Source organism: Arctopsyche grandis, chromosome 4 (genome assembly GCF_051622035.1).
Source record: "Arctopsyche grandis isolate Sample6627 chromosome 4, ASM5162203v2, whole genome shotgun sequence".
NCBI classification, from domain to species: domain Eukaryota; kingdom Metazoa; phylum Arthropoda; class Insecta; order Trichoptera; family Hydropsychidae; genus Arctopsyche; species Arctopsyche grandis.
The window spans coordinates 21,315,253-21,343,137 of NC_135358.1; the positions used below are offsets into that span (position 1 = coordinate 21,315,253).

General features: G+C 34.8%; 2 protein-coding genes across 3 annotated transcripts; one reads left to right on the plus strand and one right to left on the minus strand.

Annotated features, from left to right (window-relative positions):
* Positions 1-1,183: 1,183 nt before the first annotated feature.
* LOC143910792 (uncharacterized) lies at positions 1,184-14,486 on the plus strand. The gene is made up of 14 exons (XM_077429388.1): positions 1,184-1,307; positions 1,391-1,506; positions 3,594-3,668; positions 3,717-3,836; positions 3,907-4,078; positions 7,248-7,317; positions 8,639-8,781; positions 8,883-9,270; positions 9,346-9,521; positions 10,635-11,476; positions 12,407-13,321; positions 13,424-14,096; positions 14,184-14,292; positions 14,369-14,486. Exons 1-14 carry the CDS (start codon positions 1,184-1,186, stop codon positions 14,484-14,486), a joined length of 4,041 nt encoding a protein of 1,346 aa, XP_077285514.1.
* Positions 14,487-17,481: 2,995 nt separating this feature from the next.
* Positions 17,482-26,870, minus strand: Sec31 (COPII coat complex component secretory 31). 2 transcript variants are annotated; one of them, XM_077428987.1, is made up of 23 exons: positions 26,666-26,870; positions 26,089-26,300; positions 25,825-25,958; positions 25,571-25,740; positions 25,413-25,495; positions 25,224-25,340; positions 24,852-25,146; positions 24,624-24,776; positions 24,462-24,554; positions 24,184-24,391; positions 23,983-24,110; positions 22,612-22,720; positions 22,426-22,536; positions 22,164-22,358; positions 21,872-22,086; positions 21,470-21,800; positions 21,267-21,386; positions 20,738-21,195; positions 20,426-20,506; positions 18,549-18,761; positions 18,351-18,485; positions 18,189-18,260; positions 17,482-18,116 (listed from the first exon to the last, which is right to left on the minus strand). In XM_077428987.1, the coding sequence occupies exons 2-23, from the start codon at positions 26,289-26,291 to the stop codon at positions 17,928-17,930; spliced, it is 3,813 nt and encodes a 1,270-aa protein (XP_077285113.1). In that variant the 5' UTR covers positions 26,292-26,300; positions 26,666-26,870; the 3' UTR covers positions 17,482-17,927. The 2 variants fall into 2 exon arrangements, with proteins under 2 accessions (XP_077285113.1, XP_077285114.1); XM_077428988.1 differs by lacking the exon at positions 20,426-20,506.
* Between the last annotated feature and the right edge of the window lie 1,015 nt (positions 26,871-27,885).

Sequence of the window (27,885 nt, forward strand, 5' to 3'; positions counted from 1 at the left end):
CTCCCAGTTATAATGGGAGCTCAAATAGCAGGTGATAAGTGACAGTGGGAGTAGGTAAATGTGGAGCAATCACTTTTTCGCTGATTATTCCGACTTCTCCTGAAAAAGAGGACTTCAGCACGGATCCAGTTGACATTTTGCTTAGTGCTGCGCAAAAATTTTCAAAATCATCCCTCGGGAGAGTGCCTCAATTATAATTTAGCAACGCGTAGGCGAAAATTTGTCTCGTTATTCCTAATTGCTTTCATATACCTTGACGCCATTCGATGTGTTCTCCATTTTCCTGAATTCAATTTATCAACATTCGCAGAAAACACTCATATTTATAACAATACTTTTTTTAATTTTTTGTCGTTTACTATAACCTTTAACTTTTTTAATTAAAAAAGAGCATTCTCTCCTCAAAATTGTATTAAGAGAATCATTTTAAGTATCTTGAACTATGATAGTATCATTTTAATTTTGCATTCTATGACCTATTGCTAAGAAATCGTGTACTAAATGTGCAGACACACGAAGCGGTATTACATAGAGTGATAAATAGTTTTGCACATGCAAAAGAAAAGCTAGCACGCTGAATCTATGCCATCACGATCCTTAGGATAACTCTTCCCCTGGAGTGTTTTTGGTGATATTTTATCCTTGTATTGACTTAGGTTTGACAATGATCGAAACAATAAGATCGTACCTATCATAGCTAGGCGTGTCGTGTCGTACTTTTGAGTGTATTCTTACCATGATTGTATAATGCAAATATGTATTTCTTTCAAAATGATTATACAAAGATACATTTTTAAAAATGTTAAATACGCATTGTCTCCAAAATCATGAATGCAACAAAAGTTATTGTGATTTTACAAACGCCCATCTTCACGCCCATTCGTACATTTTATCCTCAGGGGAATTTCTTTGCGTCTGTAATTAAAAAAGTTGATCCCTAAGGCTACACTACGAACCGCAGATTTTTAACAAAAAAAAAGCGAAAGATTTTCATGGGGGTGTCTAGCATTTTTTTCCATTGGGGTAGAGAACAGCCCCCTACGCGCACAGGTTTAAGTTTCAGTAACGAACAGACAAAGCCTGCTGGCACAAGATCTCTCCGCAAAATACGGATTAGAATTACCGGCTCTTTGGTATCGACCTCTCGCCCTTATTTAACGGATGCTGAGGGGATGGGATAAAAATGCTTTCGCATCACATATCACCACCCCGGCATCCCTCGACTGGGACCCTTAAGCCGTTCCCATACGTAACCTCCGGTAATTTTAGTGTCGCCGAAGATAAAATCACCTACCCACACGTAAAAAGTAGTCCAAGCCTATCTTCACAGCCATCTTATTCCATAGTTTAAATTGTGTGGGTGTTTTGAAATGGGTTGCGAAAACAAAAGAGACTAGCGTTAAAAAAGGCGATTTATGGGAATATTTTTCAATACGTCCACCACCACCTTTCATTTGGGTGGGAAGGGGTGGAATTTGCACCCCATTGGCGGTTTATGTATTTATGGTGCGTTTAGGTAGGGGTGGGCGTGATAAGAAAACAAAGAATGCGGGAAAATAATGGTAACGTGATTTATGTCGGATAACAGACTGGTTGTGTTGCTTTTCGTGTTGTTAACAGATTCTTTTACATACAAAATGTGGCGCGATAGTATAGTTCGTTGGAGGAAAACCAAGCGAAAATAATCTACAAAAGACACCCGGCGTATTATTCCGGGTACTGGCTCCTTTTAAGATGCATATTTTAAAGTACGATAAATATATAAATGTAAATGTAAAATTTGTACCATTTTTTTTTGTATTATTTTCATCATCATCATCATCTACAGCTAATCACTATCCATTGCTGGATGAAAGCCTTTCTAACACGTCTCTCTAATTCATCTCTGTTTTGCGCAACTCTCATCCATCTCACCCCACATATTTTCCTTATTTCATCTATCCATCTTCCTAGTGGCTTTCCTTTCATCCTTTTACATATCGGGTACTATTCTAGCACTTCTTGGTCCATCTTTGCTCGATTCTTCAAGCTACGTGTCCCACCCATTGCCATTTCAATCTATTCACTCTCTTCACTACTTATATTCACCACCTTTGTCATATTTCTCATCCACGTATTCCGTTTCTTATCTCTCTCCGTTCTATACTTCTTTGTGTAGCATTTTGGCATTCAATTTTCAAGTTCATCAATACGCTAACACTGGCAACGCACATTGATTAAAGATCTTCTTCTTCAGGCAATGGACTATAATATTTAATCGACAATTACTTAGCCTTCACTCGAGCTTAACGTAAAGTTTGAATGAATAATTTAATATGATAATTAATATTAAATGAATTAATAATTATTTTCCGATCGATAATAAGATGACTCATTTTGGTTATTCATATCTTATTTGCATGTAGCGAGGAGTTAAATTTTATCCAAATGTAATATATTTATATGCTTAAAAGTCATTAACTCATACTTCAACTATAAATTGAAATGTCAAATATGCAAAAGTTTCCATTTAAGAAAAATAAATTTATGTATATGATTGTCTTGACAACAAAACTAACGAATTCATATACATATACATACATACATATGCATACTAAAAAATCGATTTCTTCACATAATGGATATTTAAAAATAATACAACGTATAAATATATCATTATTTAAATCATTATGTATTTATAAATATACTCGTATATTTTATAAACATGTAGAGAAGACGTATCTTGGTTCGGTTATATCTGAATTTTTTAGCTACATAATATACATATATTTAATTTTATTCAAAAGTTTGTTTCGTCGAATATAAATTATGTATGTATTATAAAGTTCATAATTGAATTCAGAACGTGATGTATGTAGAAATGTTTAAAGTGCATACAAATTAACTTCAAATATATATTCATACACACTAATATGCAAATAATTAATTATTTTATTAGAAATTTCAGGGATAGTTAAAATTATATCAATTTAATTGTAAATGAACCGTCTATAAAGGTATTATATAATTCAAAAACTTTCGTACTTTCATTGCCGATCGCAGATTAATCACGCAATTCGTTACATTTAAAATATTTTGTTTTGTGCTCATTATAATTGAAGAAATTTATGTTGACGAGACATCAAATATGATATTAAACTAAAGTAGTATTAAAAATTTCCATAACATCCAGCCGAATAAGTCACCCCATCCCAGTGCGGCATTTGTCGTAGCGAAGATTTGCAGTTATGCGACAAAAAGTTGTGGGTTTACCCCTAGCAGGTTTACAAGACTCATATTTTACCCGTCAGTTTGGCCGACGTCGATTTTCCGACTGGGAAATTAATTACGAATAATAATAATCCGTTCTACAACATTTGCAAGAGTGTTCTGGTCGTAATTCTTATTCCATTTGTGTTATTTACTAGACGTTTTGATAAAGTCATTACTTCGAATTGGCACCATGCAGACAAAATATGACCGGGTATGACATAGGGGCACAAAGAAAGGGTATCGTTTTTACCTAAGGCTATGCACAGGGGGGGGTCGGTTGGTGTACGAGCTTTGCGAAAATTTCCAGCGACAACAAACATGTGGCGCGTAATGAATAAAAGGCCCGCAAGAGAGGGGTAGTGGGATGGGTAGACGGCTTGGAGCAAACAAAGGAAATGAGCGAAAAGGTTGACACGGTTTTTCAAAAATCTGCTTTTATTTTATGTAACACGTCGTCGGTGCAGACCCTTCGTTTATTTGCCGAACGCTATAGAAACGGGAAAAGCTTTGAAACTTTATTAGGGTTTTCTCCCGAGTTAAAAGAAAATCCCGGGTATCACATAAATCCGCAAGATGGTGCTGGGGTGAGAAAAACAGCGTCCTCTACTACCCTCTCTCGCACACACATACTCTTTGTTCTTTTATTCGATAAAGATATTCTATCCTTGGTGGAAATTGTCTAGATCGAACTTGTACGGCGCTGATGACAAATCAATTGCATTATCTGATCTCTTTTTATATTTCATGGCGTGTTTGTTTTTTCGCTCGTTCTACTCCCGTACATCAAATGTGTATATCGGAGATCATATCGAGGTAGTCTGGACCCGTAGTTTTTATAAAAGAAGATCCCTGTTAAGCGACCACACTTTATGCTACTTTAAATGCATTAAATTTACATACAATTTAAACTTCTTCTGTGAAAAATAACGCCCTTACACTAACAAAATCCAATGTATTAATTTGCAAATACTTTTTATCAAATTATATACAGTTTTTAGTCAATTTTGAAAAAACATCACTCTAATATATGTTCACATTTGGCATTTGACAAATGTTTTCATTTCGATCGTTATTAAATTAATATTTAGATATTGTTTGCAAATGAAGATGTGAATGTACAGCAACCAGTGACATAGCTCAATGCTGATATTCTATCCGATATTCTGTCCGAAGACACTTAGGTAAAATGTACATGCCGTCTCTTTCATCTCATCTCGACCAATAGCATTTCGTACATACAATTTTTTATTGTCTATACGAAATGACATAAGTCGAGAGGCAGTGAAAGGGATAGCATGCACAATTTACGTTTTCCAACAGCGGACCAACTATAGTGTATAATGCTATCAACTGAGAGGTCATGGATTCAAGCCCTGATCCGATGTTGCTGACCAGACTTTGGAGTTATGTTATGTAGATATATCCAGGTCGATCTTTTTCAATCAGAGTTTGCCAATTTATCTGATTTCATTATCGGAACGGCTCTTGCCAAATTGGCTACCTACCCTCATTTGTCACCATTATTTGAATTTAATTTTAAATTTATAATAATATTGTAAATTTATATATAGTGCGTATGTACAAAGTTGACCATATGAGTCGCCTTGGAACAATCCTATAATTATACCAAGGTAAAAATAAATATAAGATGTACCTCTTCAATTTACATATGTTTACCTATTAATATATATCATTGTAAACAAACTGGAATTAATTTAGCTTCATGTAAGATGTAGCGTAGCAACTGTGTCTACGAGCGGGCGCGTTGTGATTTTGAACCTAGCTTAAGTGCCCACTGGTGGGCGCACGACGATGAAGTCATTAGAAAATAACTAACAATTGTTCTAGTTTTTACCCCGCTATCCTTTCTTTCGATATAATTAAAAATAAAATTTATAAAATTCCAAGCAAAAATTTAGCTTTCACTCGTATAAGTTGATGATTTTTGCGAAACTATGTATGTATGTATGTACCATATGTATGTTCATATCAAACAGTTAATCTGAAGTTTATATATATTTTTATTTATAGTATTTATATATTTTTTTGAAATATGTCTGTCTGGTTTGAGTAATAATGTACTGCAAAATATATCAAAATTAAAGTGAAACGATCTTCCTTTGTGATCTTCGTTCTTCAGATTCAAATCCAGGCCACGAACGTCACAATATAAAGTTTAAAATTATGTATACTTTTTTTTTTTAATTTCCTTAAAAGCGAGCCTCACTCTCCAGAGCGAGGAGGCCGTTTCAGTACGAAGAAAAAAATCCGATACGATAAACGCAATGGGAACGGGAGAGTGGGTGGTTTATACAGGGGGAATGGAAAGTCGGAACCGAAGGAAGTTTCCGATATATAAGCTCGCAGAAAATGTATGTATTTATGCGATATTAAACGTGAATTATACTAGGGGTGCCCTGGAGCCGAAATAAAAATCGCCGAAAATAAATCCGCTTATTGAGGAGTATTCCGGCTCCGGACATTATTTTATATTTTGCCTCGTAAATATAGCCGACGGGGAAAAATATTGAAAAATTCCCCGACCGATCGCCGGAATGCGTATCGGGGCGACTTTAGACTCGCATTCATAATATAAAATGGATATTAGATAAAATGGCGAGAAATTTAAATGCATTCAGATGCACCCATCCAACCCTGCTTTCGACCCTACCCTACATACATTCGTATATACATACATATGTATGTATACATACATACGCTATTATAAAACGATCAATCAACATTGGACTCGTACAAGTTTAATTTGATCTGAATGTATGAAGGTAATGTATAAGGTGAAAATACAGTTTTTTTAGATAGCTTTACTCATGCAAATAATACTAGCAGGCCTAATCTTTACCGTCACGATTCTTCGCAAACCTCACCCCAAGGAGTATTTTCGGTGATATTTTATCTTTGTATTGACATAATTTTGACAGTGATCGGTAACGGTGATGTTTCACTTCGCTAATTATTCACTCAAAATTCCTAGATTCTTCCGATCGGTTTGAAACTTTTCCATTTTACGCGGTTTGGTCACCGATAGAAATTTAAATCGCTTAAATCGCTTTAAATATATGAAAGGTCAAAAATAATCGTAATAAAGACATGTAAAGCTGAAAAAAATTTGAATACGTTTGATGGCGAGTAGCCTTATATGTTTGACTTTCCGCCACCCACTCGTTTTGTCAGATTTTAATTGTTTAAACGCCTATAACCATATCTTATAAAATTTGCATTATAGGCTCTCATTATCTTTCATATGTATTTTTACTTCACTAATAGATTTTTTACTTTCATATAAGAGCGAAGACTAATCAATCATTACTAAGTTTGACCCACTAAATTCAAATATGACAATGATTTTTGTTGGTTTGCTCTCGTTTTAGAGATATGAGCGTTTAAAAATATGGGTGATTTTTAAGTGTTTAATTATTCAACAAATCACGTTTTTTACTTACCTGAGTGGGAGACTACTATAAATATTTACTAAGTTTGACCCACCGATTTCGAATATGAAAAATAATTTTCTTTTCTAATTGGTACGTTTCGATAAAACAAAAAATATTGACATGAAAACCAATTCAAAGGAGTTAAAGTGAAATATTACCGAAATTAGCTCATAATATTACGGAAAAAAAATATGTAAAAAAAACTTTTAAAATTCACTAGATAATTTATTATAAGTATGTATTTCAAAGTAATAAAATCACAATCAATAGAAAAAACATTTGAATATTGATTCCAATACTCGGCACAGCACAGCAATACTAGATTTTGAATTAAAGGCCGCAAAAGCCAAAAATCTCTAAAAATTACCCATTTTTTTAAACGCTCATATCTCTTAAACGAGAGAAAGACAACAAAAATCATTATCACATTAGAATTTAGTGGGTCAAACTTAGTTTAGATTGATAAGTCTTCGCTCCGATATATTTTTACATTATTTTTTTTGTTGCTCATTGTATTTAATCCATTAAGTTTTGTCTTTTTAGGAATGCAAAAAAATGTAGCAAACCTTATGTTTAAAATAGTTATCAACTATAAGTTTTCTTCGAAAAAGAGGTATTATTAATTATCGAGGATATTCATTTGCTATGTTTTTTTAAAACGATTAAATGAATAATGTTTTCTTCCATGACTATTTAAATACATATTATATATTACTAGTGGTTTTACTTGGCTTCGCTTGGTATTTGTAATATAAACCATTTGATTTTTTATTAAATTTAACGTCACAAATTCTACGAACCAAAACTTACATACATATATACATATGTACATACAAAGTCTCTTTCAAAATTATATATTAGATATAAAGTACCAGCTTTCAAAAAAAAAGTATCTTTTCTTGTACGGATTAAAGTTGACATTTGCGTACAAACAAAATAAAATTTGATTTGACCGTAGTTTCATGTTGCCTTAAAAGCTGTAACTTGATACTTTTATTTTGAGTCGAATCTAAAAATTCAAATATTCAACGTTGGCGTCTAGACATATGACCCTCACGTGTCACATTTAAGCCAACTTTTGCCTTATATTTCCAGTGTAAAACTTTTGAAAACGGTCGAATACCATTTAAAGGATGGTTCAATGTGGCTATATCGATGTGGATATTTTTCCTTCGTAAAAGCTAAAGGAAAGTGAAAAGGGGGGCTGACTTCGAACATCCCTTCGTGTAAGGGAATATTAAATGTGTTTGCAAGAGACGACGAGACAAACAAAATGCATAATAAGTTCAAACTTGCATTATCTTCGATCGCGATTTATTACTTGTAAATATTTTATGATTTATATTTATTGCTCTTGCATAATGCCGATCCAATATATATAATATCTACATATACGCCTAGGTGTATATGTATGTACATATATAAGTCCATATATTTTGCACGTTTCAGATTATATTATATTATATATTTGAAATTCACACTATAAAATAATATTTCGGCGTAATATACTTTATAATTTCGAACATTTCCATCCCCTCTCGCCGTTTAAGCATCGCTCAATAAGCATTGTATCGAAATCTATTATTTTGCTCCCTTTGAGAGTATCGTATCTTGTTTTCGCTACATTGCACAATTACACTTTTCACTTTGTTCTTCATCTCCCCCTCATTTCTTATCGTGAAAACCTGTCCTCCCCCGTCCCCCGGTTCTCTTTATTTTATGTATTTATTAAATGTCGCTCTTTTGCTTGCAAAGTTTGAGAGCAATTAAAAATTTTCTGACGACAAGCTTTAACGTGTCAATTAAAATATCTTAAACACCACTCTAGTCGAGGGAAATATACATATACCCAATTATAGTGAAACCTGTAAACTGTATCTGTTGTGCGCTTGGGTATTAGAACGGACTGCAATGTGTTCGTATAAAAAGTAAAGGGAGATTGCGAACCCATTGCAAAGACGGGATAATAAGGGTCGGAAGGGGAGAAGGTGGGGTCGGACTGTCTTGGAGACGCAAAAAGTAGCTGAAAATAAAAAAGAAATAGCTGAAGAAGCTAAAAGAGAACTTTATTTCAATGGTGAATCGAAAATAATATTGTAGCTCCATATAAAAGTCGATAATAATACCGCTCTACTACTTTACAATACTTTGACATATTTCAAACAATTATTTTTTCGGTTTCAGATTGTCTTCATCTCCAGCTGTACCGGGATTCAAAGGACCGTTACAAGAAAGGTCAAACCAAAGCTTCCCTGTCCCTTCAGCACTTTCTCGGATTTGAATCTGGCTTCACATTGGACAAGGAGTCAAACACGATAGCCATCATCTGCCAAGACGTGATAGTCGTCTTGGCTTTCGACACTAGAGAACGGCTCATCCAATGGCAGGTGAAGATATCGAACAATCTAGGAGAAGGACAACAGTTCCTAGTATTGATCTCATCGGCTCCTGCCAAAACCAAAGCGTCCACCGGTCCTGCGAAATTGCACATACAAGATCACAAATTCTGCTTAACTGCTGGAGTGCCCCCAAGGCTCATTGGAATCTGGGAAATCGTCTCATTGAGGTACTCATCACCCTCAATATTCTTTGATGATAATATCTAGAATAGTGGTGAAAATGGTGTGTCGTTTTCTTTTAGGAGATACGGTGTTGTGGAAGGACGTTTCTGTTTCGAGGGTGGGTCAAGATGTGGCAAGGGAGAAGGACTACACGTACTCATCACCGACCAAGGGGAGGAAATCACACACACGTTCACACTAGCATCTCAGGGAAAACTCTCGACGAAAAAGCGACCCTTGCTCAGGAAAATGTCCAGTGAGTATTGAATAAATCTGATTTACTTACAATTCTATCACATTAGAAACGACAGGATTTATCAAATGTATTTAAAATAAGCAAAAGAATTAACCAGCAGCATAGATCAATGGTTAGCGTGTAATGCTTTCAATTTTGTGGTCACGGGTTCAATCCATAACTGTCCTGCTGACCAAACCTTGGATATGTGACTCCAAGGTCGACCGTTTCCTATCAGAGTTTGTCAATTTATCAGATTTCATTAAAACGATTCCAAAAAATTGGCAACCCTGTCCTATTTCTCGCGAAATTCAAGTTTACAACATCTCGTAATCGGTTATGTACATAAAACAAATGCAAAAAAAAAATTCTTTAAATTGTTTATCGATGTTTTTATGTTGATCAGGAAAGCGCATTTGGGTTTCCCTGTTAGGCCTTCCTGGTAAACATATGTATGTAAAATAAAATTTTATTTTATTTTATTTATTACATCAATTAATCATGCACACTCGCCTAACAGATTGCTCCAAAGCGACGAGTGTGCTAAACAGATTAAGACTCAAAAAATTATATATTTATATATATATATATATATATATATATATATATATATATATATATATATATATATATATATATATATATATATATATATATTTAATACATAATTATTACATAAATCGAAACCATACATGACATCAATGGTCAGACATTGCAAACATCGTATACAATACGATCAATAACATTTTCATGTTACAATACGAATTTATATATATGCACAATAAACATCCACAGAGACATCTATGTAGAGAAACCAGGCGAAACCAGAGATATAACACAATAAATCAAGATTTCGTGAAAGAAATGGGGAGGGAAAGCCAATTTTGCAGGAATCGTTTCAATGAAAATCAGAAAAATTGGCAAACTCTAATAAGAAACGGCCGATCTGGTTACAAACCAAAGTCTGGTCAGCAGTAACCAGTGTGACTCGAACCAGTGTGATCTCAACCACACTGACATGCTAACCACTAGTCCATGCTGCTGGTTAAAATAAAAATAAAATAAATGTTTAAAAAATCATTCATACAGTGTCCTTTTTCTTAAAATGCTAATTATACATCATTAAATCCTCAGATGCGGACAGTCCCAAGAAGCAGATGACATTCAGACCCGAGACACGCCTATCCGACCTGACTTCAATGGACGGTGGGCAAATTTCAGATATGAACCGAAGTGCATACGGAGATGAAAACTGCTGTATGCACAACAGCGACGATGTGCCATGTGGTACCATATCCCCTTACTGGCCCTCTGTGGAGTCGCAAATATGTCACCACGGCGATATAGACAGCAATTATGGTTGCGGGGACACGGCGTCGGTCAGCGAGATGCAGGACGCGGTGCACCATGATGCATGGCCAGGAGGAGGAGGAGGAGTCGTCACCCTCGAACGCTGCATGAGCTGCATCAGCAAACTCGGTGCAATGTCAAGATCCTCCACCGTGACGGCTGCCATGACACCCTGCGCCGGATCCCACTTCCATCCAGCGTGGACGATGGAAAGTGTCAAGGAAAAGTCCACGGATAGAAACTCCCTCTCTTCTAGGAACAGCTCCGGTGGTAGTACCGAGTACTCCATCCCACGCTTCATCAATGTCAACTCCTCCTCGAACCAGGACAAACTTCCAACCCCTTCTTCGCCGCCCTTGAAGAAATTAGACGCGCCGCAGCCTCTGCCGCCTAGTTGCAATTGTCCCAACTGTCCTCCGGCTAGACCTCCTAAATTATTGCCCCTTGGAAACTCCAATGTTAATTCCCAGTGCTCCAACAAGGTCAAGAAACCGCCGATGCCTCTCCCCATAGAACCTGTCATTTGCGCGTGTCAGCATAAGCAAGCAGCTGAACAACTACAAAACCCAGGATCAAAAGTTGGTCCATATGAAAACTATGATGTCCCTAAACTGCACTTCCAAGAGGTAAGCTAATCGCTCACAATGTTGTGAGCATTTTGCAATAACTTAATAACTAACTTTTTGTATATTAATTTCAATAAGAAAATGATAAAATATGAACATTTCCAAAATGTTCTATTAAATATAAAAGAATCAAGTTGCTGGAACAAATATTTATAAAATTTTATATGATCAATGATTTTTTTATATATGTAGAGCAGTGATGTGCAGTTGTTCTTGTGCAATATTGCTGGACAACCGTCTCGTTCTCCGACGAAAGGTTCTCTTAGACTGTATTCGTTGAGGGGATGGTGGCCATGTTGAGGGCTTTAAGGGTCAAATTCTTTGACCTTTAAAGCGGGCTTTACTATTATCAATGATTAGAATGATGATTTTCTTCTAATATGATTATTTATTGGGTGCAAGTATATGTATTACCGTCTAGTCATGATAGTCAGCACAGCAGTGCAAGGGAAAGACTATTCTATTCATACTATAAAGCAGCAGACGTTGACACTTGTTTTGGCCGGGTTCAAACCAAAATCGGCTTACATATACATTACAAAGCACGACTAAACTGCGCAATATTTCTTGCGTCGTATCGGCGAGTCAATGTTGTCACAATATGAAATTTCTGAAAATATTCGTATACGTGTACACTCGTTAACGTTTACACCACGTACATATTACGGAAAATATAAACGTGTCCTTATAGAATTTACCAAAGAATACTTTTCGTACCGCTGTTTACGTGCAACTGCTGGTACGTAACATACATTTATCAAAAGCTGCTATTTTGTTTTTATAAAATCGTTTTCTAGTCTGTTAGTCATATTTTGATATTTTAAAAATTTATAATTGAAAAATACAATTTACGTTTCATTTAATAAAATACAATATACTAATTACAAACTGCAACCATTTCAGGAAAAGAAAGCCGGTAACAAAAACGAGCAATCTGGATTAGGAGATTACTACGATACTCCAAAGAAGATCAAGGAGTGTTTAGCACTGGAAAACATATTCCAATTGACCAAAAGCGTCCAGCCTGGTGTGATGACTTTGCAAAAACCCTGTGGATGCATCCTAAAACTAGGCAGAAGAGCCCCAGAACCCACGGTGGTCGACTGTGACGACGTGCGACCTCCAGACTGCCCTTGTCAACGAGTGACCAATTGGGCAAATAACCTCATATCCTTGCCCTACTGTCGTAAAGTCAACGCTGACGATAACACGATGAGAGCTAACAGCGAATTCAAACAGCAACCCAACAAAGAAGACTTGGCTCTGTACGCAACGGTGGACGTGACCAAGAAAACCAACAGACGAAATAACACGAGTGGTTCAACATGCGTTTGCGACGTGAAAATGAACGACAGCGAATCAGACACGTCTTCATCCAACTACGTCAACATTGATCCATCTGCATTGCTACCAGAAGACGGCAGCACAAGCAGTGATCCGATGCCAGTGAATAATTATGCCAACTTGGACTTTGCCCACTCTTTAGAATATTACGAAAACGCCAAGGACATGCTAAAGAGAGCAGGAATTACCCAAGACGAGTTGGAAGCCTTACGAAATAGCCTTAACTCAATGTCGCAAGCGTTGGCCAAACCCTTCTGCAACAAATGCGGCCATCACCAAGAAAACGCCCACAAACCAGACGCCGGAAGTAAAAACGATGATTACCTCCTGATGAAACCGGCAAAAGTTCAAAATGATTGTTCAACGAAATGTCATAAGAATGTATCTGGGTATACTCCCATGTCTCCAGCAGCTAATGTGGCGTTGACAGCTCTTAAAACGAGAGTTAATAGACTAATGGTAGAAAAGTCTGCTAGTAATCCCACTCTATACGGTCCTCCTGTAGATAGAAGTAGGAAGAGATCTGAATCCGAAATGCGGATTCCAGGATCTGCTATGATAATGATGCTCAATTCACCCAACAGTCCGTATACGAGGAAGCAGATCATGGATTCGACGGACAGTATAGAATTGCTCAAGAACAGAAAGAGATCGAGCTCTGCGGACTCGTCAAGATATTTAGAAGACTTGAAAGAGTTCGACAGCGTCAGCAGTAGAACGACTTCATCCTCGCTAGAAACGTTAAGGAATATATCGATTGACAACAGAAGATCCTCATCGCCTTGCATACATCAAGAAGTAGAACAGTACGAAGATAAAAAGTGTTGCGTTAAGATCCAATACGAGGTGAAATCAATGGACTTGGATGGTGACGTTACTCCAAACGGTATTCCAATTCTGAGGAAGAAAGGCAAGGAAATGGCCCACATTAGACGCTCGTCGAGTGTACCGTGCAAATCTGGACCTAATCGTGACTCGTCCAGTTCGAACGATTCTGGAGTTTCTACATGCTCTCTGAAACATCACGGTGCTGATTTTGCAGAATTCGAACTGCCATTGACCACTTCAATGTCGAGCAGAAGGCACAACCACGCCTTAGCTCAACGACAAGCTAAAGGATCACATCCCGATTGTTTGCACTCATCACTACCAAGGAAATCGAAATCATCTGACCCGTTAAGAGACTTGACATTCCAATTTCAGAAAATCATCATACCGGCTAAATCCTCTTCAGCAGAAGCTGAAGTTCCAGTATGTCCTCCTAAAGTTGTCAAAGGTAAACCAAAATACATATGTACATACATAGATTCTTCAAAATACTATCAATAAACATACGTGTATCTTGATATTTATATAATTCTAGGTGTAATAGATTCACACAGTTCAAGTAGTGGAGCATCAGACATGTCGGACTATATAGAAACACTGTCAATGTCATCTCACAGTTCCTCCGATACTCCGGAAACACTTAGGTAACTATTTCGTTTGTTATGAACAAGCTTTTTTATCAATTTGTAAACTAATGCACACGTTATAATTTATTTTTAGGATAAATAGGCAAGCGACGAATACATTGAGACCACGTTCTGGAAAGGAATATCATAGTATAGACCAAACGATGCTGACTGCGCATCCGACAGATGCACGCATAACTGGATGGATATAAATTGTGTGATATTAAGACATTGCTCAGGCGTTACATACACTTTGGCAATATTGATGAAAAATTGTATAGTATCTATATTCAAAAATAACGATGACGTTCTTATAATTAAATACGTACATATGTGTTCGTGCTTATTATATTACATTAAATTTTTTTAGAATCATTTGATGCATTGATTTATATGATATTGTTTTCAATCAATTTTTTTGTACATAAATTGTAACGTGTTGTGATTTTCGTAAGTCGAATGTTTGAAGTTAGGTTTTCGCCGAATATTTTTAGTCTCAACTTTAATGAGCTCTAGACTTTTTTCATACCGTTCAAATTTAATATGTATTAAATTTTCTAGTCAAAACAGCCATTCAATCGTGACGCTGTTTTAACGATGCAATATACAATACCAAAGACTTTTATTTTATATCTATAAGCTAATTATATTAATAAGCTTTATTGAAAAATAATACTTCTTATTTATAATATGTATTACATATATTAAATCAATCTATTGGAATTGATTTTATAAACTTTTACCGTATTAATAGACATATTATTTATTTATATATTCCACACAAAAGTTATTCCTTTTACAATGAGACTGAATCTATAACTAAACAAACTTTTAATTTCCCATTGAAATCTTGTTTGGTTTTACTGCAATTATAGCAAAAAATAATAACAGGGATAACGTAATATTTACGACAATGTCCGTTTCATTCATACTTTGGTTGCTCTATTGACGTTATTGTAAATTTACATAATTATTGTAAGAATGCAAAGTTTATAAATATACAAGCAATGTATTATAACTGACCGATTACTATTGGATATGTAATAAGCCATTTTGAATCCTATACATGTTGTAACTTAGGACTACTGTGCCGTAATTTAAGACTAACGAATCTAGACCGAGTTGCAATGGGGTATTTCTAGTCTGTAAGATTGTGCGACAGAGTAAATAAATTTGTATAAAGAGATGTTGTATTAATTAAATGTACATTACATATAAAAATATAAAAGAAATATCTAGAATACTTTTTTACATAAAAAAAATTATACGATTAACATCGACATATTTGTCATTGAGATTTTTCTAATTGAACTCGTAAAAATCAATTGTGCAAATCTTGATATATTTTTGCAAAGCGGTTGAGAAATAATTGAAAATTTATATGATTGTTATTTATCGCACTTAAACCGTGTCATGCATTAAGTAACAATTTTAAAAATATAAATTTGTGCATTTACAATCAATTATTTCTTGACCATCACACAATGAACCAGTGCCAGTCCAAGAATTTTTATAGCAGGGCAGTATGTAGTAACGATGGTTCTTTTTAAAACATAAACTTTTTGAAAAACCTACTTATACAATGTATTATACATAAAATGAAAGCACAAGATTAAAATAACTTCAACGAAAAAGTCAAATTTGTTGTAATACCAGTTCATTTTCAAAATAAACTTCCTACTATGTAGAGAAAGTATAATAGTATTTTTAGCTCTGGGTATATTAAAATCTAGGGCCGGCACTGAAATGTACTCATCAAGCAATAATGGATTTAAAACACATTTTCATAAACTTTTTACTACCAAAATCGTAAAAATTCCTTTATAAAATTGCATATAAAATCATATTTATCCACATTATACGTATACATTTCCTTCAAGGATAAACAAATAATTGTTATGAACTACTAATTTATATGATGAAAAATATTCCTATGTAACAAATAATCAAAACTGAAATTTACATTAAAAAAAAAAACTATTTTCCATGCTAAATACACATTCGGCTTTAAAACCCTAATAAAAAAAACATGTAAATAAACATAAGTTATTACAAATATCTTCATAACCTCAAACTGTATAAACTATCATAACTTCAAATCTGTATACTCAACATATCCAAGATGTAAACTATTAAATGCGACATAAAATCCATTTCCAAGTATTTATTATTGTTTATACATTTTATATGCATATTAGACACTTTGTCTAGAACATTCCCTTTCCGTATTTTCATACACTTTTTTCTGAAAAGTTTTTTATGGAAAATTATCTGTGTATATAAAAAAATGTATGTTGAAACGACTGATTTTCCTTTTAATTGTATTTTATAGTCAGAATTCCAAATGTGATCCATAGACATTCCTCAGCAAATACATTGATTTCAAACTGATATTGAATAATACATTCGTAATATATTTTTATACTGTCTATTAAATGAGAAAAAATTCGATCATCCTAGCAATCTAAATTAGTCCCATTTTTTATTACGAGTCATACTTTTATATTAGTGCATCGGATTTTACCACTCATTCATTCTATGTAAATATTCAAAACAGCTGAAGAGATATGTAAACGATTTCATTGTAAAACGTCAAATGTAACCGCACAGTAGTAACTTATACATACATATTATATATATAATATATATATATATATATATATTTGGTATTTATTATGATGATAGAGTATGATAGTATCCTTGTAACTTATTCTAATAAATTTCTTTGAAATCACTGCCTACTTATTTAGTTGAATAACCTAAAAAAAAACCAATGATCGACATACTTACAATATACATACATAGAAATAAAAAGCAATATATTTATAAAATAAATTTATTTGTCATATATAAATGTTTTACAAGTAATTAATATATAAAGGTGATGACTGGCTGTAATTTTAATATTAAAAAAAAATCATTAACAAATCGCTGATAATAATTAAAGTACTTTGGCAAATTATAACACTATTTAAAAAAAAAAAGCTAAAATTTTTCACATATTCCATACGAAATTTCGTTGCTTGCAAACGAAAGTTTTCAAAGATTGCACTAAATATTATAAAAATAATTTAATATAAAAAAAATACAAACACAAGAGAACAACTTTCAATAAAATGTAATAATATAATATTATGAATAAATTTTAATATCCACATAAAATTAAATAGTTTTTGTGTCACCCGAGAGATTAGCTAAATGATTAAATTTATAAAAAAAATCATAGGGGACACTCGAATAAATCAATACTCCAATTAGTAAATATAAGAACTCAATCAAAAAATACTGGGAATTTAAGAGAAGCAATAAAAATAAGATATGCATAAAATGTGCTGTTTTTTAATACTAAAACAAATGAGTTAACATAGTAAGTAATTATAATAGACCTACGCATTATATTCATTTGAACAAACGCAACAAAATGCAAATCAATATGCTAACAATCTTAAATCCGAACCAAATGTTATATAATGCTATTTTATATACATTTTTTTGGAATGCCAAAACTGAGAAGAACAAAAAACAAAACTCGTTAATATCTGCACTTTTATTAGCACCGCTATCAAATCAACGTTACAAAATACAGCAGACAAATCTACTCGTAATATTACAACATATGTATGTATGTATATGAATGAATACAATCATCACATTCACCGGAGGTATATCTGAGAATTACTAGCGGTCTGTATCATAATTTTAAGCGACGGAAGAAACGAGGCGACTGTCGAAAAGTCGGGACCGCTGGCCAACGATGTCAACGTAGATAACGAGTTTACATAATCGCCGGTCTGGACCATTTGCACGACACCGTGAAGCGTGTTTATGGCATTGCCCGATAACTGTAAACAATTTCAAAAATTAATTTCAACATTCATAGATCACGACTCATATATACATATAAAATCACTCACCCTATTCTCTCTCAATAGATCATAAAGCGTTTCTAGCTTTCTTTGAACATCGTCCAATTTGCGTTTCACTTGCTGCATAACAGAAATTTACAATTGCAATTACTCAATTCGGCAGTTTCGGTTAAAATAGTATCATTCAAATAATAATAAAAAAATATTTACAGGATTATTAGTAGACTGTGCACACTGGGCACGCAATGCATCAAACACGGTCTGCATGTGTATATGTTGTTCCGGAATGGGAGCTTTTTGTACAGGTGCCGGGATCGGTTTTACCACGTTCTCAACAGGAGGTGCCTAAAATTTACCATAGCAACGATAAATACAATCGAAATATATTCAAAATGTTACAAATATTACCTGTTGTTGTTGGTTGTTCATCATATTTTGCATCGGTGGTTGACTAGGTGGCATGCCGCCGTATCCTTGCTGTCCTCCATATCCTTGTTGAGGAGCAGGCTCTCCTTGGAATGGCGTTTGGTATGTAGGAGGACCTGTAAGTGGAACGTGCTGTGGTGCTACTCCGTACAATGGATGCGTTATGGGAGCAACGGGTACATAGTCTTGCTTAGGCTGAAAACAACACGAACATACATACAATCACATATACTCTAGAACGAAATCAGAACAAACAAACTCCATGAAACAAACATGGTTTAAAATAAAAGTCATGCTGTCGACATAAAAAGGAAATTAATATTGCATGAAAATACTATTACAGTGTAGTTTTAGAACCCAGTATCCACAGACGGAACACGTGTCAAATTCATTCATTAAAAACTTAAATTTTTCAATAACTACATATGTATATATTTACACAAATGAGATTCCTTGTGTGTAATTCAATGGTATTCGGAAAATTTTTCGAAAGCAATTCACCGAATGCTATTCTACTATGAACGTTTTCTTCGAAACGCAATTGTTCGAAAGACATATTTTCGAATCGCTGTTCTAATGCATATTGTTAGCCAAGTTTTTAAGCAGGTGGTAATATGGTGTAACAACGTAACTTAGAGATTGGGTAATTGGTGCTCTTCGACCACTAGTTAACTAGCGCTGATCACCTGATCTCGCATTCACGCCAAAAACGCCTCGACATACATATGTACAAGCTACATATATACAACAGCCAATAAGGTCTCGCGACCCATCAACCAATGATATCTCTGTTGAGAGTACACGCTGGGTATAAATGTGCTTCATTCAGAGCTGGCAGGCCGAAGGATCAAAAAAAATTTGCTACCTCTATTTGCTTCGTCTTTCACTCCGATCTCAGAAACCCCTCTACACGTCCACGATACAACAACGTTATTTTCGACGCGATATCAAGAGATTTTAAAACTTATTATCTTATAAAGGGATTTCCCGCTCATTGATGAATTAACTAAATTCAGTAAATTGAACAAATTATTTAACTTTTGCAACTATGTTGTATATTATAGCAACTATTCACACACATTTTTCAAAGACTATGAAACGTGATCAATTTTTGACTCAGTCGTGGTTCCCGCTCAGTCAAATTTTCGCATGATCACATATATTGATACTTCGTATATACGTATGTACATATGTACATTGATTGGTAGATAAATTATAAATGGAAAACCGCAAAACTTATTATTTTACACAAAAATTATACATACAAAAGTGCCATCTATCCATCAACGTAATAATTTACATTCGAAAAATGTGCTATTCTCGATTACTCGTATTCGACCAATTGATTTCGAATAATTTGACCGCATAGAATCACTCCGAATCAAAGATCGGCGTTAGATGGATGCTTTTCGCATAAAAAAAGGTTCACTATTGACAATTTCTAGAAAAAAATCATGCTTTTTTGCTTTCATGCTACACTAATAGAGCGGTCTATTTTTATTTGAAAATCATCCATCTAACGCCTATCTTTTCTCCCAATGTATGACATGAATGTTGACAAGTGTTGCTCTGTGTGGGCCCCGAGTTCAATAACAGAATGAAAACTAGTGAGTTCAGATACTAGATATAATAAAACAATTTAACATCAAACAAACACTTAAGAATTTAATGTATATAATACATAGTTTTAATTTCAAGTGTATCATGCAACGATATTTTTTTCATTAAAAAAAAATCATAAAACAACAAATAAGCATAAATTTTAATACACAGACGTACATATCTCTAAGCAGTATAGAGAAATGAAAACTTGGGAAGTTATGTATGGGTAAAACCTAAACAGCAAACGGGTATTATACCTCATCTTTTGTACGATCGTGAGCGTGAGCGATCATTTGTTTCCATTTACGAGTACCCGCATGCTCGGCAAACATCTCTTTCTAACACCGTACAACATTGATAAATACAAAGCGTGACTTATAGTAGCAATAAATAATAGGGCAGTAATAAATAAAATAATAGTATAAATCCTAGGCGACATAATAATTACAGAAAATCTATCCTAACTTACATAGCCGTGATAAAAATCCATTAGCGGCTTAAAACATATAGTTTTTCATATTATAATCAACAAGAATACACAATAAATACTTTATATAAGAAACATTTACCTGATTTTTCGAAGACGACAACGGCGGAGGATCGTTCCAACCGGACGGTGCCTGATTGATGGCAGCGTGTATGGCGTCAATCCCCGTCTCCGTTTCGCCATAGTACGGTGAATTATTCACACCGTTGGAGAGCATATCTGGAGGATTCATACTAGACGGATACGAATTGTTAGCTATTGGATTTAGCATCGACGGTGGATTGGAAGCGGCAGGCACTGACGGCATGGGAACATTTGGAGCCTGGTTGAAATTGCGAGCTGTATTGAAGGCAGTTTGAACCGGAGCAAATGCCGGTTGAGGAGGATTGTATGCAGGTTGAACAGGCGCAGCACCAGGCTGCATGAATCCCTGCCGTCCCCCGAATCCAGGTTGAGTATCAATTGGTCCCTGTTGATACCCACCAGGTCCCGATTGAACTGATGGATCGCGAAGGTATTTATTCCTACCGATCAATCCGCCTATGGACGAAAGAAATACATGTCATATTTTCCACGAGCCACTATCGTGTAATAAAAAATGAGAATTATACTGTGAGAGGAAGCACTAGACGGCCGGGGAGGTTGAGACATCGGAGGTTGCGACGGTGGAGGCTGAGACGGCGCAGGTTGAGTGAAACCATACGATTGAATAGGAGGAATCTGTTCAATTCCTGAAATTCAAACAAACCATTATATTATGTTGATAAACGCAAATGCTACTATTATAAGACTTATGTATATGTAGATATACTACCTGAATTGTAGAGTGTATTCTGATTCACAGCATTTGCTGTATAAGTGGGAGGTTGAGAAACTGCGCCCCAACTGTCCTGCTGTTGGGTAGCACTTTTATAACTGGACGTCCTGACTCTGCTTCCTGGAGTGTAATGATTCTGAGCTGCAGATCGTTGGGGTTGAACGTTGCTAGCTGAATACGGTTGAGCATAACCCAAAGCACATTGAAGTCGAAACACCAAGTCTTGATCTTGGAGACCTGACAAGCAAGTGAGAGCACCTTCTAGGAAACCTTGACTGGCAAGTTTCATTGCATAGCTCGATAGCAAATTTGACAAGTATCCAGTGGTCTAAATGTGCAAAATTATTACATAAAAAATACATAACAAATACAATATTCAAATTAATAAATGTAAATTACTTCGATAGGACGTCCCCGCTGCAAGGCAGCCAATCTGGAGACCAACACTAATTCGGCGACTCGTGTGAGAGTCTTGGCGTCGATTTTTTGAATGTCGATTTCTTTCTGCCAACGAGCTACCAACTTTTCTACGCTTGCACTGCACAAATAGCAAATAATTGCTTCGCGGATCAATAACGGATCATTTTCCATTTCTAACTTATCACCGAGCGTTTCTGCAACCAATCAATCGCCAAATTTACAACACGATTCATTTAATATTTCGATTAATTTAGAAGAAATCTATAATTACCACAAACAGAATACAACTGATCGGGCGAGCAGTGAGTCAAAGCAGCTGCTAAAGCTGCTTTCCAACCAGACGGAGAAACTCCCGTTGCAAATTCGGTCCAATTTCCACCGAGCAGAGCCGAAGATAGACTTGTAATTGCGCCGGTATTGTTTGTTAGATAACGCCATTGAGTTCGTTGAAGAAGATCAGCACCTCCTACAGCAAAAAGTAACATGAAAACAATCCAAAAAACAAAACACATACCACGTATTTCGATCCCTACCTGTACTGGCGATAACCAAAGCATCAGATGTTCTGCCAGCATCCATACACAGTTCTACGGCTATTTCCGTATTGCCACTCAACAACGCCTGACAAATGAGACCGTCGGGATCTAAAACAAATTCAACATTGTAGCAAAATTGATGCATCAATTGATTATTCACTAAACGAATGAATTCATTTTTACCATCCCCCATCGGAATATTGAACGTTTTTTTAGCCAATTTAGCGGGAAGTTCGCTGTCAATCTTATTGGCCTGGGCTATACTATCGAACGCTGCTGTCGCATCTACCCCCTAAAAAATGAAATGCATTTTAAATACAATTATTCGATTCCCGTTAACTTCCACCTCCGATTCAAACAACTACATACACAAAAGCGATGACACAATGAACGGAACATATACAGTCAGTAATAAAAGTGGTGTAAAGTCGTGCAGGAAACTGTGAAGTCTTACCGATATGTCTGTGCTAGTGTCTGTGGAAGGTTCTGCGTCAGTCTCGGACGATTCACTCTAAAAATTCAACCACACCACCATAGGAAACGATCGTAATTATAAAAAACGTATAAAGGATATTAGTAGTAGCGGAATGGATGACAAATGAATAGCATATTCAAAAACAAACATGTAATAAGTCAAAATTATTAGCATTAATAACACTGAGCAACATAAAAATTACTGAATCGGAGACTCGCCAATCTTAACTGTTTGGTTTGGCCAACTGAATTCGAACATGACAATGATTTTTGTTGGTTTCCTCACATTTGAGATATGTATAAGCGTTTAAAAAAAATTGCAAAAATTTTTTACTAGGCTTTTCTATGTTTCACTTCGCAAACAATTGAGCTAAAATTCCTACAGTCTTCCAATCGTTTTGAAACTTTGCCATTTTGCGCGGTTAGGTCAACGATGGAAATTTAAATCGATGGTGAAAAATAATCGTAATAAACACTTCTAAATTTTCGAAATTTTTGAAGACGGTCACATTTATTTACAGTAAAAAATGTATTAATAAAATTGTATTAATAAAATGTATTAATAAAATTGTGTATTTTTGACTTTTAAAATTCACTTGATAATTAATTATACGTATTTTAAAGCAATAAAAAATCATAATCAATATAAAAAACATCGGACAATAGACTCCAATACTCACTTTTGGCAGAGCAATACTAGTTTTAGAGTCAAGGACTGCAAAAGCAAAAATCTGTAAAAATTGCGCATTTTTTAAAAGCTTATATTATATCTCGTAAACGAAAAGAAGCCAACAAAAATCATTGTCATGTTCGAATTTAATGGATCAAACTTAGTAAATATTGATTCGCCTCTACTCCGGTAAGTGAAAAATGTGATTTCTGTTGCCCAGTGTAATCGATTATACGTACATATGAATACAACTGAATGCAGGGTAGATAAATTCACAATTTAAAACCTTTTAAGCACCAAAAACACTGCCCAAGTTATATTTTTTAACGATTACTCAACATAAAACATTTTATATACAGAAACAAATATGATACAATGTATAAACATTAACAAAACAAATTGAAACTAACCCTACTGAGGCCTGATAAACGATCTGTAATTTGTTCTACATTCGCATCGATATTATTAAGTTGATTTTTGCTCGTCAATTTTGCAAAGTGTGCATTCAACTTATTGTTCATATCATCCATTCTAAATCCTGGAAGTAATAAAAAAACAAATAAGCTTCAAACAATCATAATATGATTTAAAAAGGTTAAAACCCTATTCACCTAAAAGATTGAGCATTTCAGCTCTAGGATTCTGCTCGAAGCTTGCCTTCAAGAAATGCCAAACGTATCTATCGTGCTGATCGTCTGACTGATCGCCTTTACGATTGCAATATTCTGTGAGAATGGAAGCTGCACCTTCAGCACCGCCTGCTGCAATAACCTCTTGCAATGAACGAGCCTCTGTGACCAATTCTGGTTCAGTGATAACCTAATACATAACAGTAAAAATATGAAATATAAATTCATTCAACTCACATAAAAAATCGACGATATTTTACCTGACTAATAAAAACTTCTCTCTGAGGTGCTACACCATTTTGACCGGCAGCTGCAGATGCAAAATTTCCAAAAGTGACCAATTTACCTCCGAACTAGGTACAAATAAAAATCATTATATTTTTAATTGTAATAATACATATGTAAAAACATTATAAACATACTCCGAATGAAGCTCTGACAGGTCTCTTCGACCATTGAGGAGGTCTGGGTAAAATCTGAGGTGATGAATGTATCTCAGTTGTAGAAGGCACAGGTGCTTGATGCAAATTTTCCATTCCCGGGAATGAATCCATTATTTTATTACTAGTAGCTACCTGTAGAAACGATTAATTCGTTACATTTTGTCAATGTCATATGAAATATTTTATTAATTAAAATATAATATGTACTGGAGGTAGATGTGCTCCACCGTTTATCGAATATATTCCAACACGTCCATCGTTGCTACACGCTGCAACGAGATTAGGATTTTTAGGGCACCATTGAACGTCATAAATCCATTGACCCGTAGAGCAAAGTTCAGATAGGACTTCTCCGCCGCCAATGTTGTTATTAGGATTCCAACATAGAACTTTGCCATCTTTAGAAGCAGACAAAAGCAAATCTGGGTCTTGCTGACACCAAGACAAAGCTAAAACGCCTTTTTGATGTCTTTCCAATGACAATAAGGGAGATGTAGCCAATCTGAAATATTGAATAGTTTTATTAAATAAAAAATCGATTTGAAATTTTGAAATCAAATGAAAGTTTGATTGCGAGACCTTAAATCCCACAGTTGTACAACTGGATTTAAATCATCTTCCGATGCTAAGCACAGTTGAGTTGCAACAGTTGGATGCCAGACAGCTGCCTTCCATTTCGTTCTTGCTTGACCATCACTAAAATTATATTTTTAGTCATAATAAATACTTTTTGAACATAAATATGTACATAAGTAAATAAATACAAACCATAATTTGATAATTGGTTCATTTTTTCTAAGATCCCACACAATACATCTGGTAGAAAATGATGATGCTAAAATATGTTGGACCTGAAATATGAAGAACATATTTTAAAAATTAAATTATTTCTGAGTCTTTTTTATTCGAAAATATAATAGATTTACCTGTCTATTCCAAGCTAACGATTGAACATGTTCATTCGGTTGAGATTTATTACCCGGAGCCATGGGAGTGCTTGTATTATTCAAATCCCAAATGTATATTTCACTATCAGCCGCACCGGATGAAAACAGATTATTTTGGAAAGGATTTAAATCGAGTGCAGAAACAGATCCTACAAAGCAAAATAAAATAATTAAATTTCAATAATAGTATGCGTATAAACTTTAAAACGTTTCATTAGATTATTCGTATGAACCAGTATGTTTTGTATTGGAAGCAATCAACGCCTCTTTTTTCTTAAGTATATTATCCACGTTGTAAAACTTCAGCAAACCACCGTCACATCCTCCAACCAATATACCACCGGAAGACCAAACCAATTTCTGAAATCTGAACAAAACGATGAAATGTATTACAAATTTAAGTACTTGTTTAATAGTGAGGCTCGCGCTTCACGTACAAAAATCAATTATTAAGCTTTGCTGCGACTTCACCTTTAATACTGATTGATACAACTTACTTATGTTCACTGGCAACGGAAGCCTTCTGTTCCATCTCATACCCAGGATCACCCAAATTCAAAGAATAGAACTCTAGCGAAGCGCTAGAGCTGAACGATGAATCGACATGTTGAGCTGCCGAACCCGTCGCCAGCATAACAGGATGACAGTTCTGCGGTGACCACACCACATTTGCGGTGGTCTCCAACTCTTTAAACTTCATTTTGACCCACTGAAAAATAAATAAATAAAAATATTTCAACTCTCAAAATTTCTTTAAAAAATCAAATATGTATATTAATTACAATTTACATTTCAAAAGTTAATATTTGTTTGCCAACTATGTATGTATGTATATTCAAATACATAAAACAAAGTTCGACGTGATTTTGTCACGCTATAATATGTAGTGCATATCTAAGAGTTGAGCTAATCAAAAATTAATGAATTAATGAATGTGATAGTTTTACAAAATGAGACTTGAGTCACATATTGCGGTCTCTTTCTTTGCCGACTCAAAGATGGGTGGTGTAAATAGGACGATACGACATGCATATATGTTTAGTCGATCGAGTAGATATCTCAGAGTAAACTTACCAGTGACGACAACTATGTTTGGAAAAGAGTAAGCGGACACTCCAAGGAAGATATCCTCGGGGTGGTGATGACGTGGAATATGAATGGGACGAATGACGTAGAAGAGGCTGTAATTGAGTGGCAAAATCGACAACAGAGGCGACGGCCGCCGGCCAGAATGACAGCTCGACGTGGCCGCCGACGCGAGCTCGCGAACACAACACGTAACCATTCGGCATATTCACACACTGCATCACCACAGCGTTCGTGAATCTACCAAAAATTAATATCCATCATTTAATCTAATTCTTATTAAATATTCATAAGATATTATAGAAAATATACCGATACTTAAATCGTTGACCATGTGGAATTTGCGGCATATTTGGATTTTTAAATTAGTGATATTTTTTAGTGCTCAGGGAAATTAGCAAGCGTAGGCAAATAAGGACGATATATTTTGAGGGGCGGTGAACTAAAGCAAGAAAAATTACCACTTACACAAAAACCATGTGAAATGTATAAAAGGTTAATAAAAATGATTGCAATTGTAAATTGAAATTATACATAATTTGTCATTAATTCATTAATTATACAATTATTGTAAATTGAAATTATACATAATTTATCATTAATTCATTAATTATACAATTTTAAATTGAAATTATACATAATTTGTCATTATTTCAGTAATTATACAATTGTAAATTGAAATTATACATAATTTGTCATTATTTCAGTAATTATACAATTGTAAATTGAAATTATATTTTATTATACATCATTTGCAGTGGCGTGCGCTGAAATTCTCTCTATTTTTATCGTACAGTCTTACTTAATGTGCACGAACGGGATACAAGAGGAACAGTCTGTTCCTCTTGTATCCTGCTCGTGCACATTAAGTAAGGCTGTACGACAAAAAGAGAGAGAATTTCAGCGCACGTCACTGATCATTTGTCATTCGAGAACGAATCGGCAATCTTTAAATAATCTACGTAAGTGCATCCTAAGATTACTTTCGTTAAATCATTTGATATAAAATATCTGTTTATAATATATTTTTTTTGTTAAGGTGGCATTCTGAACTTTGTTTAATGCTGTATTTATAAGAAGCCAATTGTTAAAACATTCTACCAGTGGCGACTCGTGAGAATTCATAGAAGGGGGGCTGCAGAGATTAATCGGGATGTAATAGCTCGTTGACCATACCGGTGATCAAATGCAGACAAAAATAGCATGCA